This window comes from Hetaerina americana, unplaced genomic scaffold (assembly GCF_022747635.1).
Source record: "Hetaerina americana unplaced genomic scaffold, ioHetAmer1.1.p SCAF_6, whole genome shotgun sequence".
NCBI classification, from domain to species: Eukaryota; Metazoa; Arthropoda; class Insecta; order Odonata; family Calopterygidae; genus Hetaerina; species Hetaerina americana.
Window position 1 is genome coordinate 82,261,458 of NW_027287205.1, and position 25,178 is coordinate 82,286,635.

General features: G+C 39.3%; 1 protein-coding gene across 1 annotated transcript in view; it reads left to right on the plus strand.

Moving 5' to 3' along the window:
• Positions 1 to 25,178, plus strand: part of LOC139695476 (uncharacterized) — a 252,978-nt gene that overhangs the window by 125,997 nt on the left and 101,803 nt on the right. The window contains exon 3 of the mRNA XM_071594262.1: positions 23,452 to 23,554. Coding sequence (XP_071450363.1) covers positions 23,452 to 23,554 — 103 coding nt within the window. The remainder of the gene's footprint in view (positions 1 to 23,451; positions 23,555 to 25,178) is intronic.

Genomic DNA, 25,178 nt, shown 5'->3' on the forward strand with positions numbered 1-25,178 from the left:
CTCCCAACAGCCGGAAGGTTAAGAGCCAGACGAAAGGCAGCGTCTGTTCTTAAGTGAGGCGTCTGACCCCAGTGGGGCGGCCATTGAGTCATGGTGTCACGTTAAAAACACTACTGAGGAAGGTAACGAGAAACTACCTCAGTTATCACTCCTAAAAATATAATGATGGAAAGTAAGGAGAATACGAGTACGAGTCCTGCCTCCTCGGACTCGGCCCAATCGGCCGTGAATCGTGCCGGGCAACGGGAGAAGCAAGGCTTCCGCGGTCGTCATTTCACGAAACCCCGCTCCTTAGAGGGCAGGAATAGGAGATGAGGATATTGGACGGGATGAAGGGAGGAAGGAAGTACACAGAGATGAAGAGGGACTTTTTTTAGAGTGGACTATTTTAGATTAGGGCTCTCACAGATTATTTATTTGGGAGTTGTGTCCAATGAAAACCTACCTCAACTGGTATATTAATTAATGAAAATATTTATTTATTTTCGTTTTGAAAGTGCGTTTTGGTCTTATACCCTGAGTCAAGCTGGCTTCCGCAAAAAATACGTATTCCACAGCTTGAATAGGATAATACTCTTGCTTGTGATGGTATCATATTTGGCTAGGTTCGACTCATTAACATTATCTTAAATCCTATAATAATAATAATAATAATTTCCCGCCGTTTAAAAATATTCCTGTACATATCAGTCAATTGTAGTGATGTTTGCTGCAATTTTTTTAAACAAAATATAGAATAAACACTCGAATATATATTTTGATGTCATAAAAATGCATATGGCTACCCCTTGATGTACTATTGAAGTACTGAAGTATTCTTTTCACAGACCTTACTACAGCATAATAAAACAGTGATGAATGTATATAGTGTTGCATTTTATGTATCGCGATTGGGTGGCGTCGTAAGGCGTAGTACTTCGTAAAACGAGTAGCTCTTTACGTAATAATCGTTCTGAATTCCTAATTACGTCGGCAATCACCTACTGGAGACGATTGTTCTTCTCAAATTGACATTTTTGGCAACTCAGCCTTTGAAAAATTATAATAACGTCATCGTTGTATTTTCATTATGACAATAATACAGAAACTTTGCTTGATATAAGTTCATCATCTTCACGGTTTCAATCTGAAGACTCTTTGCCTGCATCCTTTAGCTATTCGCTTTCTTTAATTGCAATAATTCTTTATTTATTTACATGTATAAATCCTGCAAGCCACCATGAGGGTGTGTGGCAGGGGTTGAATACATACCAGAATAATGTTACCTGAACATGACCCTACCGCGGTCGAACAACGTTATTATGAACCTTTATCGTTCGTTAAAAAAAGACATGTTAAATCTATCTGTTTTAGACTTAATATCTCTAAGTTTTAGTAGCATGATAGTACGACGGGGATAATAATACATTTTCAACATCACTGCTAAAGAAACCTCCTTCCAATTTATGCAAGGCCTTCAAGCTGTAGTTTAACCTTCGCTCCGTGAGTGATTCCCAACCTAGCTGCTCTAATATTTTGGATGCGCTACTAAGTTTATCAAAACAACGTTTTACAAATCTAGCTCCTCTACGCCGCACGCGGTCGGCCATTCGGTAATCGATCCAACTTCGTGAGGATCCCATTATATTCTGGCAGCATATTCCAAAAGAGGACGGACCAGCGAAAGATAACATTTCTCTTTAACCTTTTCATCACATTCACCAAGTACTCTTCTAATAAATCCTAATTTTTTGTTAGCTTGTCCACATGTTCCCCGCATGTGTTTCACCCAGGAGAGATCGTAAGTCAGGGTAACCCCTAGCTATTAAATTGAGTCTACATATTCCATTACGGTGTTCCCAAGGCTTTCCTAAGGCGTTCGGGTGGGAAATGCTCTTTTTCCAAAAATGTATGACTACTCACTTTTTTAAGTTTAATTCTAATTACCAAGTGTTGCACCAGCATTTTATAGCTTTAAGGTCATCTTACAGCGCAAATAGGTTCTGATAGATCATCCACCTTGTATCCCTTTTTACCTACCCTACTTGTTTTTTTAGTATTGGTTTTCCTGGTGATACCTTCCGTTTCTTTATTCTATTATCTTTCTAAAAATCATATAATGGAATACCAGTAATGGAGACTGGGCAAGAGGAACTAATGAAAGGTTTTTCGAATGATTCTATATAATATCAGAATGGAGCATGCGCTCTAATGAACTTAACACAGGCTGTTAAGCGTTAAAGCGGAATATGTCACTTATCTTCAGTCGCCCGTAGAATAATTTACGGTAAATACAGTATTCCTGATTCTAAATACTGTAGAAATTACTGATACCAACATAAATATCAGGTTACTTCTACTAATAAATACCCTTTTTCGTTATTCCCGTTTAAAGTATCTAATTTACTGTTCATTGGATATTCTGTAAAAGGGGTTTTTAATCGGTTCGAATTTTGATAAAGAATTTCATGTTGGTGATGAATTTGAATCAATTTTTGTGACGAATGTGTATGCATCCTTGAATTCATTGCAAAAATTAACGCGTGGCCACTGACTATTTTGTGGCATTTTTTGTGGATCACAAGCCTGCAACTGTGGAAGTTATTCCATCTAAAATTAACAGTTTAACATTAAATATTTATTGATTACTTTCTCAAAAAAAACTAATCAATGAATTCTGGCTCACCTAAATGATAACAGCATTTTAGCCAAGTTTTATTGGATGATCATTTATTGCCGGGTCTCAGTTAAGATTTTTTCGTTAATCTATGATTATCTGCTGATTAGTTTTATTTTCCAAAGAAATACAACAGAAGGTAACAGAATAGTTATCATCCAGAGTTTAGAGAAGAATTTAATTGATAGATACCAAATCAGTGAGACGCTTAATCGCTCATCTAGCCGCAACAGTTTAGCTTAACTGCATAATAACTTTAAATTGGAAATTAATTTGTTTGCTAATGTATGTCTACATGGTACCCTGCGGGACACCACCAAGATGTGTGGCAGGTGGTTATTTAACACCGGAAAATCGGCAACAAAAGTTTCGGATTTTTCAAAATTTTTATTTAATATACATTCGTGACATTAAGAGTATAATAATTTAAAGAAGATAAGTTTTGCTGTGCTAAGCAAAAGAACCCCATGAGGTATCTTCGCTTTTCAACATTTGGATTTGGTAAAAAATAATTTTTTTGCTATTCTACGATGCCTATGTGATTACATTTCCTTCCCATTATAATTTCTATTCATGAATCTTGTGGAAAAATGACTTCATGCCACGGCTACTTAGCCGCTTTCAGGTACCTTACTTGTCATTCATTCCTTTCTAATCCACCTTTAAGTTTATTTCCATCTTTAGGAATTTATACTCCTTTGCCAATGTGATGAGGCCAAATTTCGAGTCACTCTCAATCTGTACACAAGAATGTACTACTTCCGCAAATGGTCAGAAAAAGCTTCTCAGCATAAAAGAATGCGTGTGAAATTAGAGCATCTAATTATTACGGCAATTGATTTCTTTTACTCAAAAAACCTGCCTTCATTAGGAGGATAACTTGAAAAGTTCTCAGAATGAGAGAGGAATAAGCGACGAACCTCCGAAAAATATTTTTATTTTTCAATGTAGCCTCCATGTACAATAATGCACTTGGTCCAGCTATATTCCTATGTCTTGATCCCATCTCAAAAATTTGATTCCTTGAGGCAAGCAAAATACCCGTCTACTTCGGCTATTAGTTGTTTGTTTGAAGAGAATATCTGTCCACCGAGGAAAATTTCGAGCTTGGAGAATATCAGAACATCTGATGGAGCCAAATCTGGCAAAAAAGACGGGGGTGGTATCTTCGTTCGCATATTTTTGCCATGGCAACGACACTTGTATGTGGACGTGCATTGCCTTCATGAAAGATGACTCTTTTCCCCGTCAAACCTGCCCTCTTTCGTGTATCTTTTGCTGTTGATGGCCCAGAAGGTTAGCGTGGTTTGTCCAGTAATTGCTTGGCCGGTGGGACTATAATCTATCAGTAGAATCCTTTCCGCATCCCAGAACATTTAATTCATCATATTTCCGGCCAACCGAATTGACTTTACTTCCTTTGGTGGGGCCAAATGAACATGTTTTCACTGCTTTGACTGCTGTTCTGGAGTCTCTGGAGTATAATAGTGGATCCAAGTTTCATCTGTGGTCTTCAAATTGACGCAGAAAATCTTTTTGGTATCTCTTAAAAACGGGTCAAATTTTGTTCGGAAATTTTCATTCTGATGCGTTCGTAATCCTGTGTCAAGATACGCGGCATCCAATGAGCCGACAATTTTCTGATATTTTATTAAACTGTTGAAATGTGATATTCCCATTCAAATGGCATCCCTACTGCTGCAGCGATTTCGCGAACTTTCAGTCGGTTATCCTCCAGGACCATTTTATACACTTTGAAAAAAATATCTGGGGTATTGGCACGTTTTGGCCGGCCACTGCGCGGATCATCATTTAAGCTGTCTTGGCTTAACTTTAACTATTTTTTCCACTTGTCAACAGTTGAATATGAAAGAAAAGGGTCCCCCAGAATGTTCTGAATGTTTGCGTGAATTTTCTTTGCTTTCGTACCTATCTTTACGTAACATTTAATCACTGCTAGAATACCAATTTTGTCCATCTTCACAAATCACAACACGAGAACAACAACAGAGCGCCACGGATCTCTTCCCAAAGCACAGACGCGGTACGTGTTTACTCATAAGAGATTATCTATTACTACGCGTGAAACTCGTAGTAATCGCGCCGGCTCCTGGTGGTCATTCCTAGAACTTTTCGAACTTCCCTCGTGTATGGATGTTTTAAATGAGTTAAAATGCATATTCGAGATGAGTCCAAAAATTATCCACCCGACGTTCATATCTCCGCATTGGTGCTAGTCTTCGTCATCCGGGCCGTGGCATCCTTCGGTGTAGTCCCCATTTGATTGAACCACCCGCTCCCAGCGGTGCTTCCACACCTTAAAACAGTCCTCGAACCCAGATTTTGGAATGGTCTTCCGCTAGCGCGTCACATTATTCTGAATTCTCGAACCGCTTTCCTTTGAGCACCATTTTCAATTTTGGGGACATTCAAAAATCTCAGGAAGCTATGCCGGAACTGTACGGAGGCTGGCGAAGCTGCACAATTTTGTGTTTTGCCAAAAATTGCTGCACAAGGTTCGATGAATGCGCTGTCGCGTTATCGTGATGAAGAAGCCAGCCACCGCTTTAGCAGAGACGCGGTCGTTTTCTTCTCACGGCATCACGCGATCATTTGCAGAACTTCAACGCAATATTCTTTGTTGGCCGTCTTGGAGTAAATTTGTGGCGCACAACACTCTTACAATAAAAAAAAGAATTAAAAATGCAAGCCGGATACTTTTCGGACACAACTCAAATATGGACCACCATAACGTACCGTGATTTCATGACAAAAATTACATCATTCACAAAATTCTTATAATCATTTCATCACAAGTTTTCATTTAATGATTTATTGATTTTTATTATTCTCCCAATTTTTATGTTCTTTATGGCGGCAAGAATCTTTTGGAATCGTGTTTCCACGTCTCGGAGCCTTTTCATCCAGCAACTGCGACGCCTTTGCCATGCTTTTTTAACTTCGAAAGAATTGAACCGAGGTCTCCAGGCAGCAGCCTCCCTTCCGGTCTCCGCAAGCCATGATCCTCTCGCTCAGAATGTTCTTTTGCATTATATTCTAAAGTGCGCGTTCTCATTTTCCCTACGATCGATACGCAATCTAATGAAAGGCCATTCAGTCCTCCTCCAGTTATATTGGAGGCCTATTCTCCCTCTATAATATCCCGTCCCTCCCCCTCCCCTTCCACGAGAAACATATCCATGGGTCACCAAAAGTGTTATTCCGAATGTTTTATTTATTTGAGCGCACAGTGATTTTGAAACGTGCACTCCCTCGTGATGAAGATTCTTAGGCAAAATAATTTCTTAATGGGCTTAAAATCCTCGAAAATAAATACACAAGACAGCAAGCGCAGAAAGATTTTTTTCCGGTCGTGTGGCAATTTATTATTATAGGGTCTTTATTATTTCATTAATTTTTTTGAAATATTGACCTTACTAATTTTATTATACAGGAGTAAGAGTTCAAAACAAAAACATTATTGGATACAAATGAAGCAGATTACGTCGCAGGTTTTCATTTTACTTGCTAGTCACAGAGAATTCTATTTTGGAGATATAATTTTATCCCTCCCATTTATTGCATGTTAAAATTTTTAATGAACTCGTGAAAAAGTATCGGTTTGTGGAAAACAAAATTCAAACATTTTGAAACATTTATGTTACGTGATCGGCCATAAAACAAGTAGAGAGATCGCCAATTAAAAGTTTGATGTGTTTATATTTGGGACAGCATCTTGGTCCTCAATCTGCGTGATTTTCTCTTGTCCGCAAGCTGCTCGTTTTACCTAATATTGTAGAGGCATGGTAGTTATGCGAGAAGTGCATAATTTGGAAGCAAACTGTAGGCATTCGACAAGGTTGAAACTTATTGGGTAAACCTTAAACATGATACTGCAAGGCGTACCTTTAGGTTCTGAGCAAATTGACTACAGAGTCGCAGTATTTAACAAAATACTAATTAACCAAACTTTCTGAAGGATGCATCTCAATGAGTGAGCTATATGACGTCTTATTAAGGTTATCTCAATTACGGAAACATAAAATGCTTTCCATATTCATAATAGATACGAACATATAACGCTTCTTAAGAATCACCATAAAAAGCGGTTGGAGTCAAAATGTGGATAATACGAGGGTAGGTTGGAAATTAATGCATACATTCTTGTAGATCATAAATAAAATGATCTTTGGTAGCAGTGCAGGTGGCAGGTGGCATGTGGAAGTAGCATTCCTCCTCAACACGCATGCGCAGGTTTGAGATCGTTAGATTCATCCAGTGTATTTTGAGAGTCGGAAGCATGGAGACATGTTATAGTTCTATGTCAACGCGAGTTAAACATCGTGCTGTTATCGAATTTCTGCCTTTACCTTATCGTTCGAGGTGTAATGATTACCCTTGAGGTCTCTTGTGTTGAAGAAAAAAATAAAAACCGCAAGGCGCAGGATCGGGGGGATAAGGAGGGTTTTGTTGAAGGATTCTGCATTCTCGGGTTTCACCGCGTCGTTGTTTAATGCTGACAACAGTTTCGCTGAAGTTGCATTCGGCGTCTTCAGGTCGAAGATGAGGGACTCGAATTTTGGCGGTGGTCCCGTCTAGTGGCTGCTCGCTGATTAGTCCGTTTCCGGAGAACTCTCTTCCATGCGTTGTGGAGATGGTAGCCTTCATCCCTGTTCATGTTCTCCGGGTTTTTGGCGATCTCAATTGCTTCTCTATTTAAACGTGGGTAATATCTACTCTCCTTTGCTATGAAATTTGCTTCTTGGAATGAGATGTCGTGACCGGGTCATACCGAGGGTTTAGTTTGTTCTCGTCTATGAGACGGCGTGGTACTCATCCTGCACAGATGATTTTCCGGTATCCCAATTGTTCAACATTGAAGCTGGCACGTTCCTTGGATATTCCAATATGGTTTGAGATACGCTTTTGAGTGATTTGCCAGTAATTTTTAATCAAATCTACGACGAGTTTGCAATGTTCATCGTCTGTGGCAGTGATCGGACGTCCACTGGGTGTTTCATCAACAATTATGGTTTTTTCAGGCTCGTAACCACGAAAGTTTACTACCCATCGATTTACAGTAGATCTATCAACAGCATCGCTACGATAAACAGCGTTTAAACGACCATGAATCTCAGTAGGAGTCACTTTTTAAGCAGCTAAAAATTCGATAGTGGCACCCCAACTCGCGTTGACTCAGCACTGGAAAACGTGCCCATACTTCCGCTTCTCGAAATACACTGGATGAATGTAACGACCTCAAAACTGCGCATGCGTGTTGAAGGGAAATGTTACTTCCACATGCCACCAGGAGTGCTTCTTGAAGTCATTTTTTTGTGGTCTACAAGCATGTGTGCATTCCATTACGGACTCCCGTCGTAATAGATACATAATAACGCTTCTTATGAATCACCATAAAAGGCGGCTGCAGTCATATTGTGGATAATATTTCAATTTACGAAGAGAAAGGAAATAGCGATATTTGTTATCGCAGAGCAAGATAGCGTGTGTGTGGCAGAGATGCAGAAGTATTTTCGTTTTTTTGGTAAGTTCAAGGTCTCACCGAGCGGTGGCGACACCGTAGCGGCGGGAGGAGGGGGTTCGGGGGTGTTTATTTGGACTTGTTGGCGGTTGTGGTGGCATCCGGCGCTGCGTGGGCGTGTATTTTACGACCGCTCATGAATGAAGGAGAGGAGTGTACAAAACACGAGGCGGCAATAGCGCTCATGAATGACCCCCCCCCCATCTACCATCGACAGTGTGTCAGACTTGGATCGATATCGGCTGAGACTTACGAAAGTCAACTTCTTTTTAGTGACTTGAGCGTCATGCGAGCTTGAAACTTCGATAGCGTTCGGCCGAGATTTGGATGCATAAAATACGGAATGACTTTTTAACGACTTATTGGGGCGATATACGTTATACGTACGATAAATAACGCCAACTGGTGCAATCTGGCGGCCATGACGCGGACTATAGCCTCGCCCACTAGCGGCGCCAGTTGCCCGAAACCCAATGAGTCGTCTGTGATTGGCGGATCGTCGGGCTGTGCGTATGGGGCCAGATATGTCAGTTTCTGTTGTCCTAGTTTTTACTGCTAGTCGAAAATGGAAATTCACGAAATCACCGAGCAACAAATCAACATAATGTTTTTTTGTGAATCGCGATAAAAGTTATAAAGAAATCAATGAAATGTTTACAGCTGTTTGCGGTGATAATTCTCTGGAGAAAATATCCGTTTTCAAGTGGATTAAGCGTTTTAAAAATGGCTCGTGTACTGCATAATTTACAAAGACTAAGATTTTTTTTATGAAACCAATCTCTGGTGTGGGCGCCCTTTTTATAGCCATCGTGTCTCTGGTTGGGGTAGCAGACAGAACCTGGGAACAGATGGAATTCCCAAATGTTAAATATTTAAATACATAACTAACTGAAGATATTAATCAATGTGTTCAATGTGTAAAAATAATTACTGAATGTAGAAAATTGAAATTTCTGATGTTGTAACCCTCATAATCAGATCTGATAGTGAGATTTTATATCGGAATAAAGACCGTATTGAAATAAAATATTGTGAAATCAAAACGCTGGAGGTTTTCATTACAAAATGAATCGATTTCATAAAGTCACTCCTCAAACAACCAATGAATAAACTTAGTTTCGTTGATTAAATTGATGAATAATTATTGGTCGGAAATTGCGGTTTTTGTATTATTTTACGAAGGTTACATTTATAAAATCTGTGAAAGCTCAAAGATCCACTACCTGTAAAGAAAAATACTATTGAATATGTCGCCATTTTTTGCTGCTTTATTCAACTGTACCGCTAACATGCTTCCTTAATATCCTTCATTAACCTTCAAACATCCCGCCAATCCATTAGGCACCTCATGTCTCTTTCTAAATCCTTCGCCGACCCATCTCAGGAAAGAATCCGTGGAATTAGGCCAGATGTACCAGGGGTAGTCAAATGAAAACTGAACACCCGCCATAATGCAAAGTCCGCTAAAAGCTAGCTTTTTATGCCTCGATACTGCCGACGCCGCAGTAGGAAAACTGCTTAGTGACAACTCACCGACGCACGCAGCTATTGGGTTATGCCCTTGTGGGTACGCGGAGTGGTTGGTTGTAGCTGGTGTTCGGTTTTCACTTGATTAGCTCTCGTACATAAAAAAAATTGTCCCGGTGACGGTGGCGTAACATCCTCGTCTGCCAGCCCAGAGGTCGCTGATTCACTTCCCTTTATTGTTGGGTTTTCCTCCACTGGGATTGGCTTGGATACTTGTACTTGTCAGTAGTGTACGAGAAGATACTTGAAAACTGACGTTTTCATCAAAGCATTATCACCGTATAAACAGCTGTCAGTACATTTCAGTTATTTCTTGATAACTTTCACCGCACTTCACCAAAAAAACTTGATGCTGATTCGTTGCTCCGTGATTTCGCCAATTTCCATTTTCGACAAACAGTAAAAACAAGGACAACAAAAACTAACCAAACTGGCACCATACGCACAGCTCGACGATCCGTCAAGCACAGATGGCTCATTGGGTCTCAGGCAACTAGCGCCGCTAGTGGGCGGGGCTACAGTCCGTTCCATGGTTACCAGATTGCACCAGTTCGCGTATTAATTGGGCAGACTACGTATACATATATAGGAGTTAGATGGAAGAAGGGACTATTGAGTCTCAATCTTGACCCAATTAAAGTCGTTAGATAAATAAATAAAATTGTCTAATTCTTTACTGTTCACTTCTTTGTCTTCAAAGTTTCAAATTCCATTCACGTTCTCTCTTCAATATCCAGTCATTGCCTGAAATTCAGTCTATGCTTGACATTCTGATGTTGATCATGCCCCAATTATTCCCACCACCGTGCATCCTACAGCCTTCCATCTCCGTCATCCCGTCTCCCACTTCCAAGGCACGCCCTCTCTACGGAGCATTTCTTTGAGTGACTGCTTGTGCAGTGTTTCAATTACGACTCCCCTTCACTCTGTCACACAGCGGTAGCAACTTCAAATTGCCGAAGCAACGCGACCCCTTCAGCCGTCCAGGTCTGCACGCCCTTCATCCTGTCTTCAACGCCACTCGGCGACCGCCCTCTCTCTCTCTCCTTCTTCTCCGCCCACCCTCCTTTCCCTCCCCCACTCCCACCTCACCTCCCCTCTCGACCGTCACACATTCTCACTATCAAGGAAATAGTTGTGTCACTTCACAATGTGTTGCGCTCAACCTTCGCCCCTGTGACCAAAGCTTCGTTTAAATATACAGGGTTCGTCCGGAAAATAAGTGTACTGAGCTCAGGAAAAAAAATTTATTACACTTTTACATATCTTAAGCTAATATTCCTCAAAATAGGACCCTTGTGAGTCGATACACTTGTTCCAGCGGCGTTCCCATTCCTGGAACGCTCCCGCGAAGGCACACCTCTCGAAGACTCGTCGTCGACCTCTTCTCTGCCCTCCACGAACATCTTTTGCCACCGAAAGGTCATGTTTCTGGACATGGCTGACTCCCCGTAAGCCTGGTTAATCATACCGACAGTTTCAGTAGACGATTTCCCAAGCTTTACCGCAAATTTGATGGAATAACGCTGCTTCGGCATCGCGTTCCGTGACGTGGGTCGAGCGTGGAGGTTCGCGTTAACAGAGCTCCTCACAACACCACAGCTCAGAGCCGACTACCTTTTTCAGCGTCGCTTGCCAACATACCCCCCTCCAATCGCAGCCCATCAGAGCGGTCTGGGCGCGCCTGGAGCGGCGCGCCCAGCCCAGGAGTCAGTACACTTCTTTTCCGGACGAACCAAGGCATGTACGTATATCAATGCACGGAAAAACTTGACCATCATGACCTGTTTTTAAAACCGATTCGTTAAAACACAGTTGTTCGTGCAATTGATTCTTCAGTCCAAAGTATGTTCCTTGATACATCCATGGGCGAAACATTTATAAGTTTCGCCTGATGCGGTACAATGGTTGGTGATTATTATTTTATTTGTTAAAGATGTTGTTTCGCGCGTGATGTTGACGTCGTGAGAAGTTGGATTGTTTAAGTATGTGATATCTTAATAATCCGTGATTATGGACGGCATATGATGTAGAACTATACATGGTGTTGGAGAGAGGGTGCCGTTGGACGGTGCGTTGCCCAGTATGGTCTTAAGCCGTTGAAGTTTGGTCGGATATTTCGAAAATCTTCGGGTATCATTGATTTTAAGATGTACGTTATTCCACTTATGTTTTTCTTTATGTGCCTTATCAGGGTGCTACGGTTGCTAAGGGTACACTAAATGTATCTCCATTTCTCCTTGGCAGAACTCGGCTCTTTTCTCACATTCATAATTTCCTACACAGCCTGCCAGGATGGTTGATTGGAGGCTTTTGAAATGTGGGTGTGGAGATGGATGAAGATGGTGGAGAGGACAGAAATGAGTACAATGGAGAAAGGGGTAGACACATTGGGGGAGGTGTAGGGATAGCTAGGAGAAATAGGAGAGGTATGCTCGATGGAATGAAAGAAGGAAGTGTTTGCATTAAACAGGTGTAGTATTTTAATGTTGGATGTGAGGCTGTTTTGTTAGGAGATACAAGGGAATTGTCGTTGTACCGTAGCTTGTGTCCATCCATAACTTAACTTAACCGGTAAAATATCGATTATAATTATATTTTTCATTAAGTCACGCTTTTTATTCTTTTCTCATCTCCTACTAAACATTTTCCCTCCTATTGCAATCTTGAAACTCTCACTGTTGCTGTGTTTCCTCTCCTTCGTTCACATTATATACCTTTTTCGCATCTATTCCAACACGTGTAAGGCTTTTGTGCATATTTTCCCACGCCCATTTCAAATCTCAATTCGCATACTTATATCTGAAAACCCTAAGCAAATTGATCTTATTTTCTACAAGAACAAATTAAGGTCGAATTCCCTTCCTTTTACTGTCTCTTTGGGGGGTAGAGTGTTTTGTGGTGCATTTTCATGTGGTAGTGATGTTTCACATTCTTGCTTGTTGTGTCCTGGCTTGCGTGTTTTAGGATGGCTTTCGTGCTGTATCCTGGGGTGCAGTTTTTTGTTGTTTGGCGGTGTATGTGTTTGCATGAGTATTGGATGGAGGGAGTTTTGCATGAGTGTGTGCGCTGCTGGGGTGTAATTTTCCGTGTTGTTTTTTGCATGTGGTATTTTTCGTTTTTACGGTTGGTGACCTAACACCCCCCGCCACACGCCCTTGCGGCGGCTTGCGGGGTATTATGTAGATGTAGATGTAGATTAATTTAATATGAAATAGTGCGTTTGTTACCCGAGTTGTGGTAGTCCTGGCAGAATATATTCGTTTGCATTCACTCGTCTTCGTTAGGCTTTCGCATTGCTTTGTTTTCCATCTGCATGGTTTTAGTCATGCAGTACTTAAAATTATAAAAACTTTGGTTAAGAATAGATTTGGATTGGATTTATCGTAGTGTCACAAGTTTTATTATTCAGATTCTTACTTACTTTGAAGCAATGAGTTCCAATGAATGGTTTCAAAAAGTAGGTATACATTCGAAAACACCCTTAATGCAACGAAATAAATTTTCAGATTCAGACAATTTATTGAAGGATAGCAATATCCTTTATATCTCCTTGAATGGATAAAGTGTCATTTTTATTATTTATTCGTAGCATTTAAAAATGGATAATGGATCATAAATTATCAAGTGATTGTTAAAAATTCACCCGAAGGTCGCATAGACCCTTCCCTCACAGATCACTTCCCTCGTGACATAAATAGCACTGTCCTTTCTATCTGTATAAGAAATGTAACTGACCCATTTATATTCGTACTCATACATTATCCATTTCAAATTTTTATTCAGAGCGTTCATCTCTTCTAAGTAATGGTGTGTTTCTTGATTTTTCGTTTAAATTAGGCATGATTACATTGTAAATTACGATAGAAAAAATGTAAATAGCATTAAGTAGACTCAATACTCTTACCCAATGTAGGATTTGGAATGCTCATCATTTTATTATATTCTATATTTATTATTCATTACAGCCGTGAATAATTCATTCGTTTTGGTATTATTAACACAAAATTGGTTTAGTTTTTGGAATTATTGGATTTACGTAAACAAAAACCGTCAAACAAACAGTTTTATATTGGGAAAAAAAGGTATTCATTTATCGATTCTTCACATTCATGCGCATTCGAGTAACAACCCCACGCTCCACTGATATTTCATAATAACTGTTAATCATGAGATTTCCACTCTTTTGGAAGGTCAATCCTTAGGGTTCACTTGATAGAATAAAAACTTTTTCTTTAGGGTAAGGGATTTCTCTGCATTTTATGGATTTCATAAAGAATTCCAATTCGATTCGAATCTCTCTCTACATAATATATATATATATATATATATATATATATATATATATATATATATATATATATATGCTTTCGTAGACGTAACACGGAAGTGCCGAATAGTACAATACACAGTAACACACAATATAGAAACACAAAAAAAGAAGAACACTCACACGTGTGTGATTCTATATTCTCTTCTATATTCTTTTTTGTGTTTCTATATTTTGTGTTACTGTGTATTGTACACTATATATATATATATATATATATATATATATATATATATATATATATATATATATGTATATATATACACTAGCTGACCCGGTGAACTTCGTACCGCCTAATAATCAATGAACAGTTTAGTTAGACCATTTATAAATCAAGAACGGCTGTACCGGTGTTAATCTTTTAATTTAGTTAATAAAACTAAAAAAATAAGTAATACAATAGCTTGTACATATACATATAAACATTCGGGTTTATTCTTTTGAGTCAAGCACCTTCTGATATGCAACATTTTTTTGTTTTGTCATCGGGCGCAAGAACAAATAAAGCGGATGGTTTACCAACACGTGATCATGCCATGTATAATTGACCGTGAGAAGAATATGGGCTATCTAGATTTAGACCACAAACGCTCAACGATCGGCCTTTTGATTTTTTTATTGCCATCGCGAATAAAACACGAATTGGATATTGAATTCGATTAAACTCTAAGTGCATTTCGGTTGAGATCATGGGGATTCTTGGAATGAGAACTTCATATTTGAATTTTTCTTTGAGTATAGTCGCGTGAATCATATTGATAATCAGTTTTTTTTAATCGCCAAACGCGTTCCATGGCATAGTTTGGGTTGGTTTAGTTTTCGAAGCATCATGACCACCGAGCTAACCTTCAGTAGGAAAGTGGCAGGCCGGGCACATCCAAAGAGTTCAAAAATTCAGATGGATAGTTGGTGACTTCGTCTTCGTTTGTTACAAAGTCAATGGATTTGAATGAAGGCAGAGTACCAACGACTTGATTCTAAATTACGAAGTTTAGGCCATCCACATCTTTGTTCGTAGCCGTCAAAATTTCTCCCTCACTCAACTTTTTTCGATTTTTATGGTTAGCAATGATAATGGAGAGCACTGTTTTGATGAGCTCACCTTTCAATTAAACGAATTTGCAAAACTTCCGTGGAAATGAAATCAATTCGCTCGATTCGTCTACAGGAGCATGAACATTACCGATAGTCAACAATGGCTTTGAGAAATCTTCAGATAGACCAGCAATGCAACGCTTTTTTTGTTGTCAGTTGAAGTTTCTTCGAATAGCGCCACAGATATGATGTTTTGAGGCAAGCGTTTATTTCATCGGCAGCAGTCGATCTTGGAATTACCGGCAGTATTTGGTGGAAATTGCCAGGCAGCATCATTGCAATAAAAGCATCTCGAGTCATTGCGCAGACCTTTCAATGTCCAGTCAAGTGCTTCCAATAAGCGTTCTTGCACCATCGTTCATTGGTCCCATATGATTTTAGATACTACTAACATTTTGGCCATTGCGGACTGTTCCGAAATGTTACATGTCACTTGTTCCGAATTTTGTAGGTTTAACGGCAACTTTAACGCCGAGTTATCCCTAAGGCATCCTTTCACGAATGTGGCCGCTATGCCAGAAGAAGCAACTGCTACCGCTAAGTCCGATCTCGCACGATGAGCTATGATATGAGGAATGTCTTCCCAGTTCCACCAGGGGCATCCAGGAAAAATAAGCCACCATTTCCATCGTCAATTGCCTTCATTAATGTATTATATTCTTCCTTCTGTTGGGGGTTCAGTAGGGGTACATTTGTTTGAACTGATTGGTCAAATTAATGTGGATCATATTCACGTTCACGTTCCAATTCTCTATCAAACGCGTCCTTCATTCCACGATCTGGCGTTGCCACTCCTAACTTCACTAATAAACTGCCGCTCATGAGGTAACACGTGCCCTCAATCAACAGCAAATTATGCTTCTCCTCATTTCACTAAATATCGAGACACCTTGAACTTACACGAATCCGATGTACAATGTCTTCTGACGTGGTGTCCTTATATTTGTTCCACAGGTCACGTGAATTAGATGGGAAGCATGTCGATTGGATGATAGCAAATGATGTGCGTATCTGACTTGGAGATACAGAAATACAATCTTAAGCTGTTGTTGTGTTCCATTGATTATCGTTTTCAAGTAAATTGAGCTTTTGTCATGCATCACGAAATGTTGGGCACACTACACCCTTAGCAGTTCTTAGTGATTTGAACGATGTTGGCCCTCGATGTTTCACCAGTAGCAACCGCAAATAGAAGCATTCATCGTTCTTCGGATGAAATGTATAAACACGGTCCAGAGCATCAGTAAAACGCGTGTCCAGATGACCAGGAACAGCGCCACCTTGCTTCTGTCGTTAAAATTTCTTCGATGAAGCGATACGATACGATACTTCTACGATAATTTAATAGTTATTCTGCTATTCTGAGCTAAGACGAATCGAAAAAAACCAAACATAATTAAAATCGGTACAACCGTTCTTAGATATATACTAACACGATATACGACTTTGTTTTATGTATATAGATATATTAATTTGAATAACATATATTCACTGTTTTAATTTTAGAGGATATAATCTACAGACTCCTAAACGTCATACATGTACGAGTACAAATCAGATATGAATTAATGGCAGTCGGTGATAGGGTAAAAAGTAGAAAGATTTATATTTCCACATGTCAAAAAATTTGACATTCAATGATAAATTCTTATTCCTGAATTAGCAAAGTAAAAAAATGAAGTACAATGAATGCAGTTCATAGGTGAGGCAAGTAAAAGAAATTAGACAAAAATAAGATAAAGATACGTCATTCCGTGGGAATCACATTGAAGGAACGAAGCATGCAGTTTTTTAATTGTGTTTTCATAGAATCAGATCATTAGTATAGTAGGAAATCTATTCGTATTGAATATTATTTTGAAATCTCGTCCACAGCACTAGTTTCTCTGGGTGTCAATATATTTTCGACAGCCGCAATGATTCTTTGAAAGCTCATTCCACGGGTGTAGTGACTATTATGGAGTTTTTTAACATCCTTTAGGTATCGCTTTCTCTGATAACGTAGTTACTATTGAATGTACTCACACTTCTTTGTAATGATAACACGGTCATGTTCCAGTTTCCTGAATTTAACACCGGTGACGAGGTCACAATTGGGTTCATGACCTTAGGTCATTCGTGGGTCACAAGCTGCCAGGAGAATCTGTAGGTCACCTTTCGCAGGAAGTTTGCCGGATCGCTCGTTGCCCCAGTGATGTCGCCAGTGGTTACGGCAAGTTGCCCTGTGCTGCATTTCCATGGAAATGACATGGATAGGCGACAGCGCTCAGGGCCGCACTAGGATGGGCGGCGCGTGCTCAAACTTGAAATGAGCTCTACGCTCGCGGCGAGAGAGCCAGCTTCTTATCCTGCCTCCAAGCGAACGGCGGTTTGATGGCCGTATGCTTCACGTGGGGAGAAAATCGCGTGTGTTCTATCCCGATACTTACTCTCTCAGTGCGATTTTTCTATTAAATACGATTATTTGACTTTGGCGTAATATATATGTGTAATTCACATGCCTTTCCACTCAGTAAATGGTTGTATTGAATTTATTTCAGTGCTTCCGATCGTGCAAAGGCATTAACATCGTCAAGGGAATAATCTTAAGCTTAAAATACGAGGATGGTCCCATAAGTACCCGGCCTGAACTAGATATGGCGGTAGTTGTTTGAAAAATATCACTGTAATAGAAAGTACGCAATCTATAAAGCATATGCTTCAAGTTTAAAGACGCCACGTTGTTTAGTATCTGTTTGGCCATCGATAGTGAACATTTTGATTGAATTTCTGAAAATGGAGAAAATTTGTCATCGTTATGCGATACAATACTTTTATTTGAAAGGCCTCAGCCCAGCCAATTTAAGATCTGATCTGGATTCTACTCTGGGTGAGTCTGCTCCTTCGTTTACGACGGTAAAATATTGAGTTGCTGAGCTTAATCGAGGCCGCACGAGCTGTCAAGACGAGTATCGCCTTGGTCGACCAAATGAGGCGACGACTCCAGAAACAGTGAAGAAAATCCACAAAGTGATACTGGATGATCGTCGACTGAATGCGCGCGAGTTAGCAGACATAGTAGGCATTTCAAAAAGTGAACTACATCGCATATTAACTGAAATTTTCTCGTGTATCGTAAGAAAGAATTTGACGACGAAAAAGAGAATCGCTCTAGTCTATTTTCCATATCTTATCTGTAATCCATGGTTTCCTTGCCCTTTATCTCTTTACTCATCCTTAAATTTCGATACTGGCTTAAGATATCCAATGTGGAATATGATTCTATATTTCTTCATTTTTTCCCGTCTTGACGAGTGCATCCTCGTCCATTCTTTTACATTCCATTTTCTCGAACGTCTCCCCTAATTAATCCTCTTAAATTTTGAAGCAACACTTCATTCGTACTACGTAAATTATGGTCTGAATCAGCAATTGCTTCAGTGAAACTGTTCGAATTAACCATGTTACTCCTAAATCTATGCCTAACAATGAAAAAGTATTACAAGCATCTTCCTTAATTCATTTTCCATGCATACCTACGCATTTTTGGTGTCTAGACCATGTGTTCGATGTGATTAAGCCTTGCGTCCTACAGAACTGTATTGCTTCCTCCCCGTGGTCATTCCATGTTCCCAAAACCCTCATCCCCTATCTCACTACTATCTCGCCCTTCGCCTACCGCCACGCTTTATTCCCCCATTGTTATTAAATTTTCCCCAAGAGTAACCCCCGCAATTATATCCTCTATGTTCCTAGAGGATGCATATCCTGTTCACTTCTTCCTCCATGTGCTTTCTTGTAGAAATGTGAGTTGGTTTAGCTTTTATTACTACGAATGGTATTTAATCACTCGCCTAATCTTTAATGAATACCCTTTTTATACCTTATATTCAATATTATTGCCCTCCTCGATGACTTTCTTGCCTTCCGTTGTAATACGATGGCGGTTTAACGACGTGTTTGACGACAAAGGGCATTCCTGAGGGAAGTTTATGTTATCATCGTGTGCTGCCATCTATCAAACCACGGTGAAACAAATTTCAGAATGATTTAAAGGTTAGTTTGGATTTGGCAGCCACTCGAGTAAGACGTATTTCGTGATTTTCTGTGGGATGGCAAAAGAGCAGTATCGGTCGGTAATTCGCTTTTTGCTTTTGGATGGGAAGGAATGCGAGGAGATAAAATCAAAGTTGGATGCTGTTCATTGGGACACTTCGCAATCTATGACCGCAGTTAGATATTGGTTCAACGAATTTAAATGTGGGCGAACATCTGTTTTTGATGAGGAGCGACCAGGACGCCCGGCAGACGTGGTTACCGAGGAAATCATTCAAAAAGTCCAAGCCGTGATTCTCGCTGATCGACGAACGAAAGTGCGCGAAGTAGCAGAGGCCGTGGGTGTGTCGACTGGAACGGCGATTAATATTTTACATGATAAGTTGGCGATGACAAAAATTGTCGGCCGGATGGGTGCCGCGATTGCTCACGGTGGCCAACAAGCTGATGAGGGGCTGTCGCCGCCAAACTGCATATACTACGTTATGAATTGCTGCCGCACCCCCAGTATTCACCCGATCTGGCTCCCTGCGACTATTTCTTATTCCCTAACATGAAGAAATGGCTCGCGGGAAAAAAATTTAGCGCAAACGAGGAAGTTATCCCCGGGACAGAAGCGTATTTTAGAGAGTTCTACCAATCCAATTTTTTGCAGGGGTTAAAAAAATGGCCGGGACGTTTAGAGAAGTGTATCTTTCTAAAATGGGGCAATGTTGAAAAATACCAAAAATGTTTTTGAAAAAATGGTTTCTTCATTTCTAACACGGGTACTTATTGAACCACCCTCGTATTACTCAATTACTATCGCTTCAGTGATGTTTCTATTTCACGATTTATATTTTTATTATTTGCCTGCTTTCAGCATTGCCCTGACATTCCAAGTTCCTATTCTAACCAGCTTAGTCTTCTTCCGTGTCTTCTGCGTTTCTTCAGTCGATTTCGCTGGGCATGGAAATCTTGGGGTGACAACCGCGGAAGCCTTTTTTTAGTACCCTGCAAACCACCGCTAGGGTGTGTGGCAGGGGGTGACTACTCAACAGACTAATTTTAACCCGAGTATTTTTACCCCTACCGCGGAATTCGTTATTCTGATCACATATTGTTCGCTGATAAATGTCATTTTAAATGTAACTCTCCTACTCTTAATCTCTCAGCAGTTCAACGTATAATTTTGAGCGATGGCTATCCGTACAAAACCTATCTCATTTAATAGACCATTATTACTAATCATAGAAAATTCTTTTCTAATAACACCTGTGAGGGAAACGATTTGCCTATCCCTAGTGTGTCATGTTACAGAACATGTTGCAATGCTGGTTTTATTGCTCTACTCTTCTGCGTTTCGAGTCAATTGTTTTGGGATTTAATAGAGTATGTGAGACACACTCTTAAAGGTTAAATTCAAGGTTATTTATCAGGGCAGTATTAATTCATGTGCACATATTTGCCATCCACGTGAAACACCTTTCTAAAATACGATTTTTCGTCGTTTTTCCCAAGTGTACTTCTTTTCTCACGCCATTGGCGATGGAAAGGTTCTTTTAAAGATACCAGAAAATTAGCAGTTTTGAACGGAAACGCAACAGCATGTTAATTTTATGAACATTTATGCGTTGAAATCTTTTACAGAGAACTGAAAGTTTTATGAGGCAAATGATAAATGAAGGTCAAATATGTGTGGCTCGGCTGAATATGAGAGTAGTAATTCGTCACGGAATCTCGATTAAATACTCGTTGAAATTCAATGTAAAGGATAAAGAAACGGTCGTGTACAAGGAGTGATTTTTGGCCAAGGCTCTGTGTATGTAAATCTGATTCGAAGACTTGAACGGAAAAATTGCTGGGTCCTGTATTTTCTGTTGGATCAAAACTCTCCTTGTTTCATGAGATAATTTAAACTTCTTTGTATCTTTTTCCACGAAGCATTTTTGACTCAAACAAGTTCTTGCCTCCGTTTTACTTCCGCTTAAAAAAGTTAACTCCTAAAGCAATTAGTATTTAATAATGCCGAGACATTTTATTCTTTTCTTAATTTACCAGAGATCTGGAACATTTCCTTCCTTACTGTTGGGGTTCCCGAGCGGGAATTCCTTCACGCCGTTCTCGGGATTGTTTTTCACTCTCACCTTCCCCAATCCCGTAAAAAGTTAGTCGGGAAATCGGGAAAATCGACTTCTTTATCCATGCAACACTCACAGTGGGAAATAAACGTACTAATCATAAGGTATCACTTGGTATTTTTCCTATTTATCGCTAGCTAAAGTTACAATACTACACGCTACCTGACATTCATTTGCGACATGAGGATCAGAATTCACATGGCCTGCTAATTTTAGCTCTTGTAAATGGAGCACGTTTGGTCTTTGGGACCAGAAAGCATTTTGTCTTTACAGTGAGGAAGGTTTATTTTCACAACTTAGGATTTGACAAAAATTACTTAGGTGAATTAATTGAGTAAATTAAAGGTAGTCCACTTTATGATGATTTTGTAGTCAAATATTGGGTGGTGAAAGTAAATTGAATTCAATTTCATTTGAATCAACGCATTCACCCACTTTCAACTTGAAGATGCTTTTGGATAGATAAGTAATAACAATTCGACCAACGTCTACAGAAAATGAAAGAAATTTTCCTACATAAAGTAAATTTTTCAAAAAGCAAAGGTGACGCTTGCCTGATCGGGCAGTTTATTCTCCATTTCTAAATTTTCCATTTTATAAATGAGGAATTAAAATAATTTGATTTTTTTTAATTTTCAAAAGAATACTTTTTGCATTTCATTTAGAGAAATATTTAAATTAAGAAATAAAATATGACATTCGGAATGATAATACGTTGTTTTGTATATGTAAAAACTCGCTATGTACCATAAAGTTTGGTTAAATAAAGTTTCTATCATTTATATTGTTTATATTTTGAGTAACGTGACCAAAATGACATAAGAGTGACTCCTGGTTTAGTTTTAGTGACTGAATGGTTTAGTTATCAGGGCAAACATGATGCACAAGAAATGAAATGCCGGTCGACGTATATTCGCAAAATTTTACCTATTCAAGTTTTGTGTTAACTTATTACATACAGCAGGGTCTACAAACCTCTGAAAGACTATACCGAGGTCAGGAACCCGGTGGCCCCACCTTCTCTACCGGTTTTCTGCTCATTAGCACTTGCTGTTACAGTCATTATTACTGATGATAAACGAAAATTAAATACATTTTTTTAAATTCCCGGGAATGCGATATCCCGGTTGGAAAAAAATCAATTCAATCCCGAACGTCTGCTGCATTAGGAACACCGAAATGGAATGTGTAGACTCAATTAAATACCTAGGCGTAACCATCACTCATGATCCCTCCTGGACGAAACACATACGGGGAATAGGTGGACAATCTAACAAAAAATTAGGATTTATTAGAAGAGTAATGGGTAAATGTGATGAACAGGTTAAAGAGAAATGTTATCTTTCGCTGGTTAGGCCTCATTTATATAATATGCTGCTAGTATAAGGGATCCTCACGTTGCCGGATTAATTTCAGAATTGGATCACGAGTAGCGCAGAAAGCTAGATTTGTAAAACCATGTTACGATAAACTTAGCAGCGTAACCAAAATACTAGAGTAGCTAGGCTGGGAATCGCTTACTGAGGGTAGGTTAAATTACAGATTGAAGTTCTTGCATTAATTGGAAGGAGGTCTCTTTAGCGGTGATGTTGAAAATGTATTATTACCGCCATCGTACTACGGCAGGAGAGATCATGTTAGTAAAATTAGAGAGATTGGGTGTAGCGCAAATAGAACTAAGACGTAATTTTTTCCACGAACGATAAGAGATCAAAACAATGTCCTACCGCGGTAGGGTAATATTTGGGTAAAAATTATTCTGGTGTATATTCACTCCCTGCCACATACCCTAGTCGTGTCCATCAGGATACTAAAATAAAATAAAATAAAAAACGCAGGAATGGTGGAGAAGGTGGAATCGAGTAGATCACACGCGTAAAACAGGTTCTTTTGTGCGTGTTTCAATGCCTTAATCACTTTTCCAGAAATCTATTTCCATGTGAATATATACATAAATAAATAAATAAATAAATAAATATATATATATATATATATATATATATATATATATATATATATATGCATGTATGTGAGTTTTTTCTCGCCACTTACTCCCCTTTTGAAGTTGCCTCCATCATCTTTTGAAGTAGAGAGGCCTCCGCTTTTTTCTGTAAATCATTAACACTTTTTTCCTTCTCCTTTGCAGCCTCACAGTTCAACACCTACGTCACGCTCAAGCTTCAGAATGTTAAATCAACCACGGTGACAGTCAAAGGTGAAAACCCGTGCTGGGAGCAGGACTTCCTCTTGTAAGTACCAACAAGCTGTCTCTCTCTCTCTCTCCTTCTCATTCATTCTCTCCGTTCCAGTCTCCCCAGCGACAGGTGACTGTCCTGCCGTATGCCCCCTTGTGCTTGTCCACGTAAAAGAAGTGTCTTATTTCCATTCTCCCTCTCTTTCTCAAACTTCACGACAAGCCTGCCCTGAGAATAACCAATCCCTTTTCATTTTTTTCATTACCTTAAGTCTATATTTTAATGCAAATAAAACTATTGTAAAGCTTCTTGCGGGTGGGAATCAAGTCAAGTACATGAGAGTGTACAAATATTTCAAAATGTTGACCCTCTTTCCTGTTAGTTTGAATTAGTGTTAGCGGTGTTTTGATAAGCGTTTAACAGCCAGAAGCATGGTAACAGATAGCAAAAATCATCATAAGGTAGGTTTTTGAAGGACACAGCAACCAAGTAAATATCTTGTCTCTCCCTAAAAAACACAGCCCGACATCCTACTCTACAATTAGCCCTTTTTCTTCTCCATATTCTTCAGTCCTTCTCTTGTTTCGTCTAACATCCCTATCTTATTCTTACCACTTTCTTGCTTGCCTTACATTCTTCCCTCTATTACAATTTTCAACATCCCACTGCCGATCAAAATTCTCTGCTTCCATATTTTCTGGATCCTTTGGGTTTCTCCCAACAACCCCATCTCCTCTCGCCTCATAGCACTTCCTCATTTGTTTTCCTTCCACATTCATCATATCCATCCCTCTCCACACCCGCATTTCAGAAGTCTCCAATCTACTCCTATCATCCTACTTCAATGACCATGTTTCCATGCCGTAGATAACCACGTTTCATATCCAAGTTTTCAAAAGCCTTTTCTTAACATTCTTACTTAATTTTCTTGTCACTATTTGCCTCTTTCTTGAGAAATCTTCTCAGTCTAACGGAATTCCTCTCCATATGTCCCTACTTCTTTCACTATTTCGGTATAAAACTCTTCCGAGATACGTAAACTATTCCACCTTCTCTGGTATTTGGCCTCCTATGTGGTGCAAGAATATTGCAAAGATGGCAGCTGCTTTTGTAGCACGCAGCACAGAAGAAAATTTGTCCGCTGAGTGGTTACGAGGTAAAACGGTGTAAGCAATCAATGAATTAAAGTTGGGGATTCATTTCTTGTTGGAGTTACTCCAATAAGTTTACGAGGGAACAATACAGTCCATTAACATTATTTCAGCATTATTCCCCTTGCCCAAGTCAGACATAGTAAGTATTGATACCACTGGCTGTAGTTGCAATTTAAACCATGCTCTTTCTAGAGTTATAGTCAACTTTCAAATTGTTGAAATAATTCTATTGCACACCATAGAGAGCAAATATAAAAATATTATAATTGGGAAAATTTTTATTGAAGACATTACGATTTTCAAAATATATTAGTTTTTAGGTTTTTATTTGATTCTCCCCAGTATTATGAGTTTTCTTTGAGCATTCAGCTCTAATTTAAGGAATCGACATAGTAATTATTTGAGAAATTTAGAGGTTTTTTTCGTGGTTACAGTTCAAAGCCGAGTTATTTAAGCCGAACTTGAGTCACTCATTTCTTTCATCGGCTCCTTGAAATATTTTAATGTGCTTTGCATTCATTGCA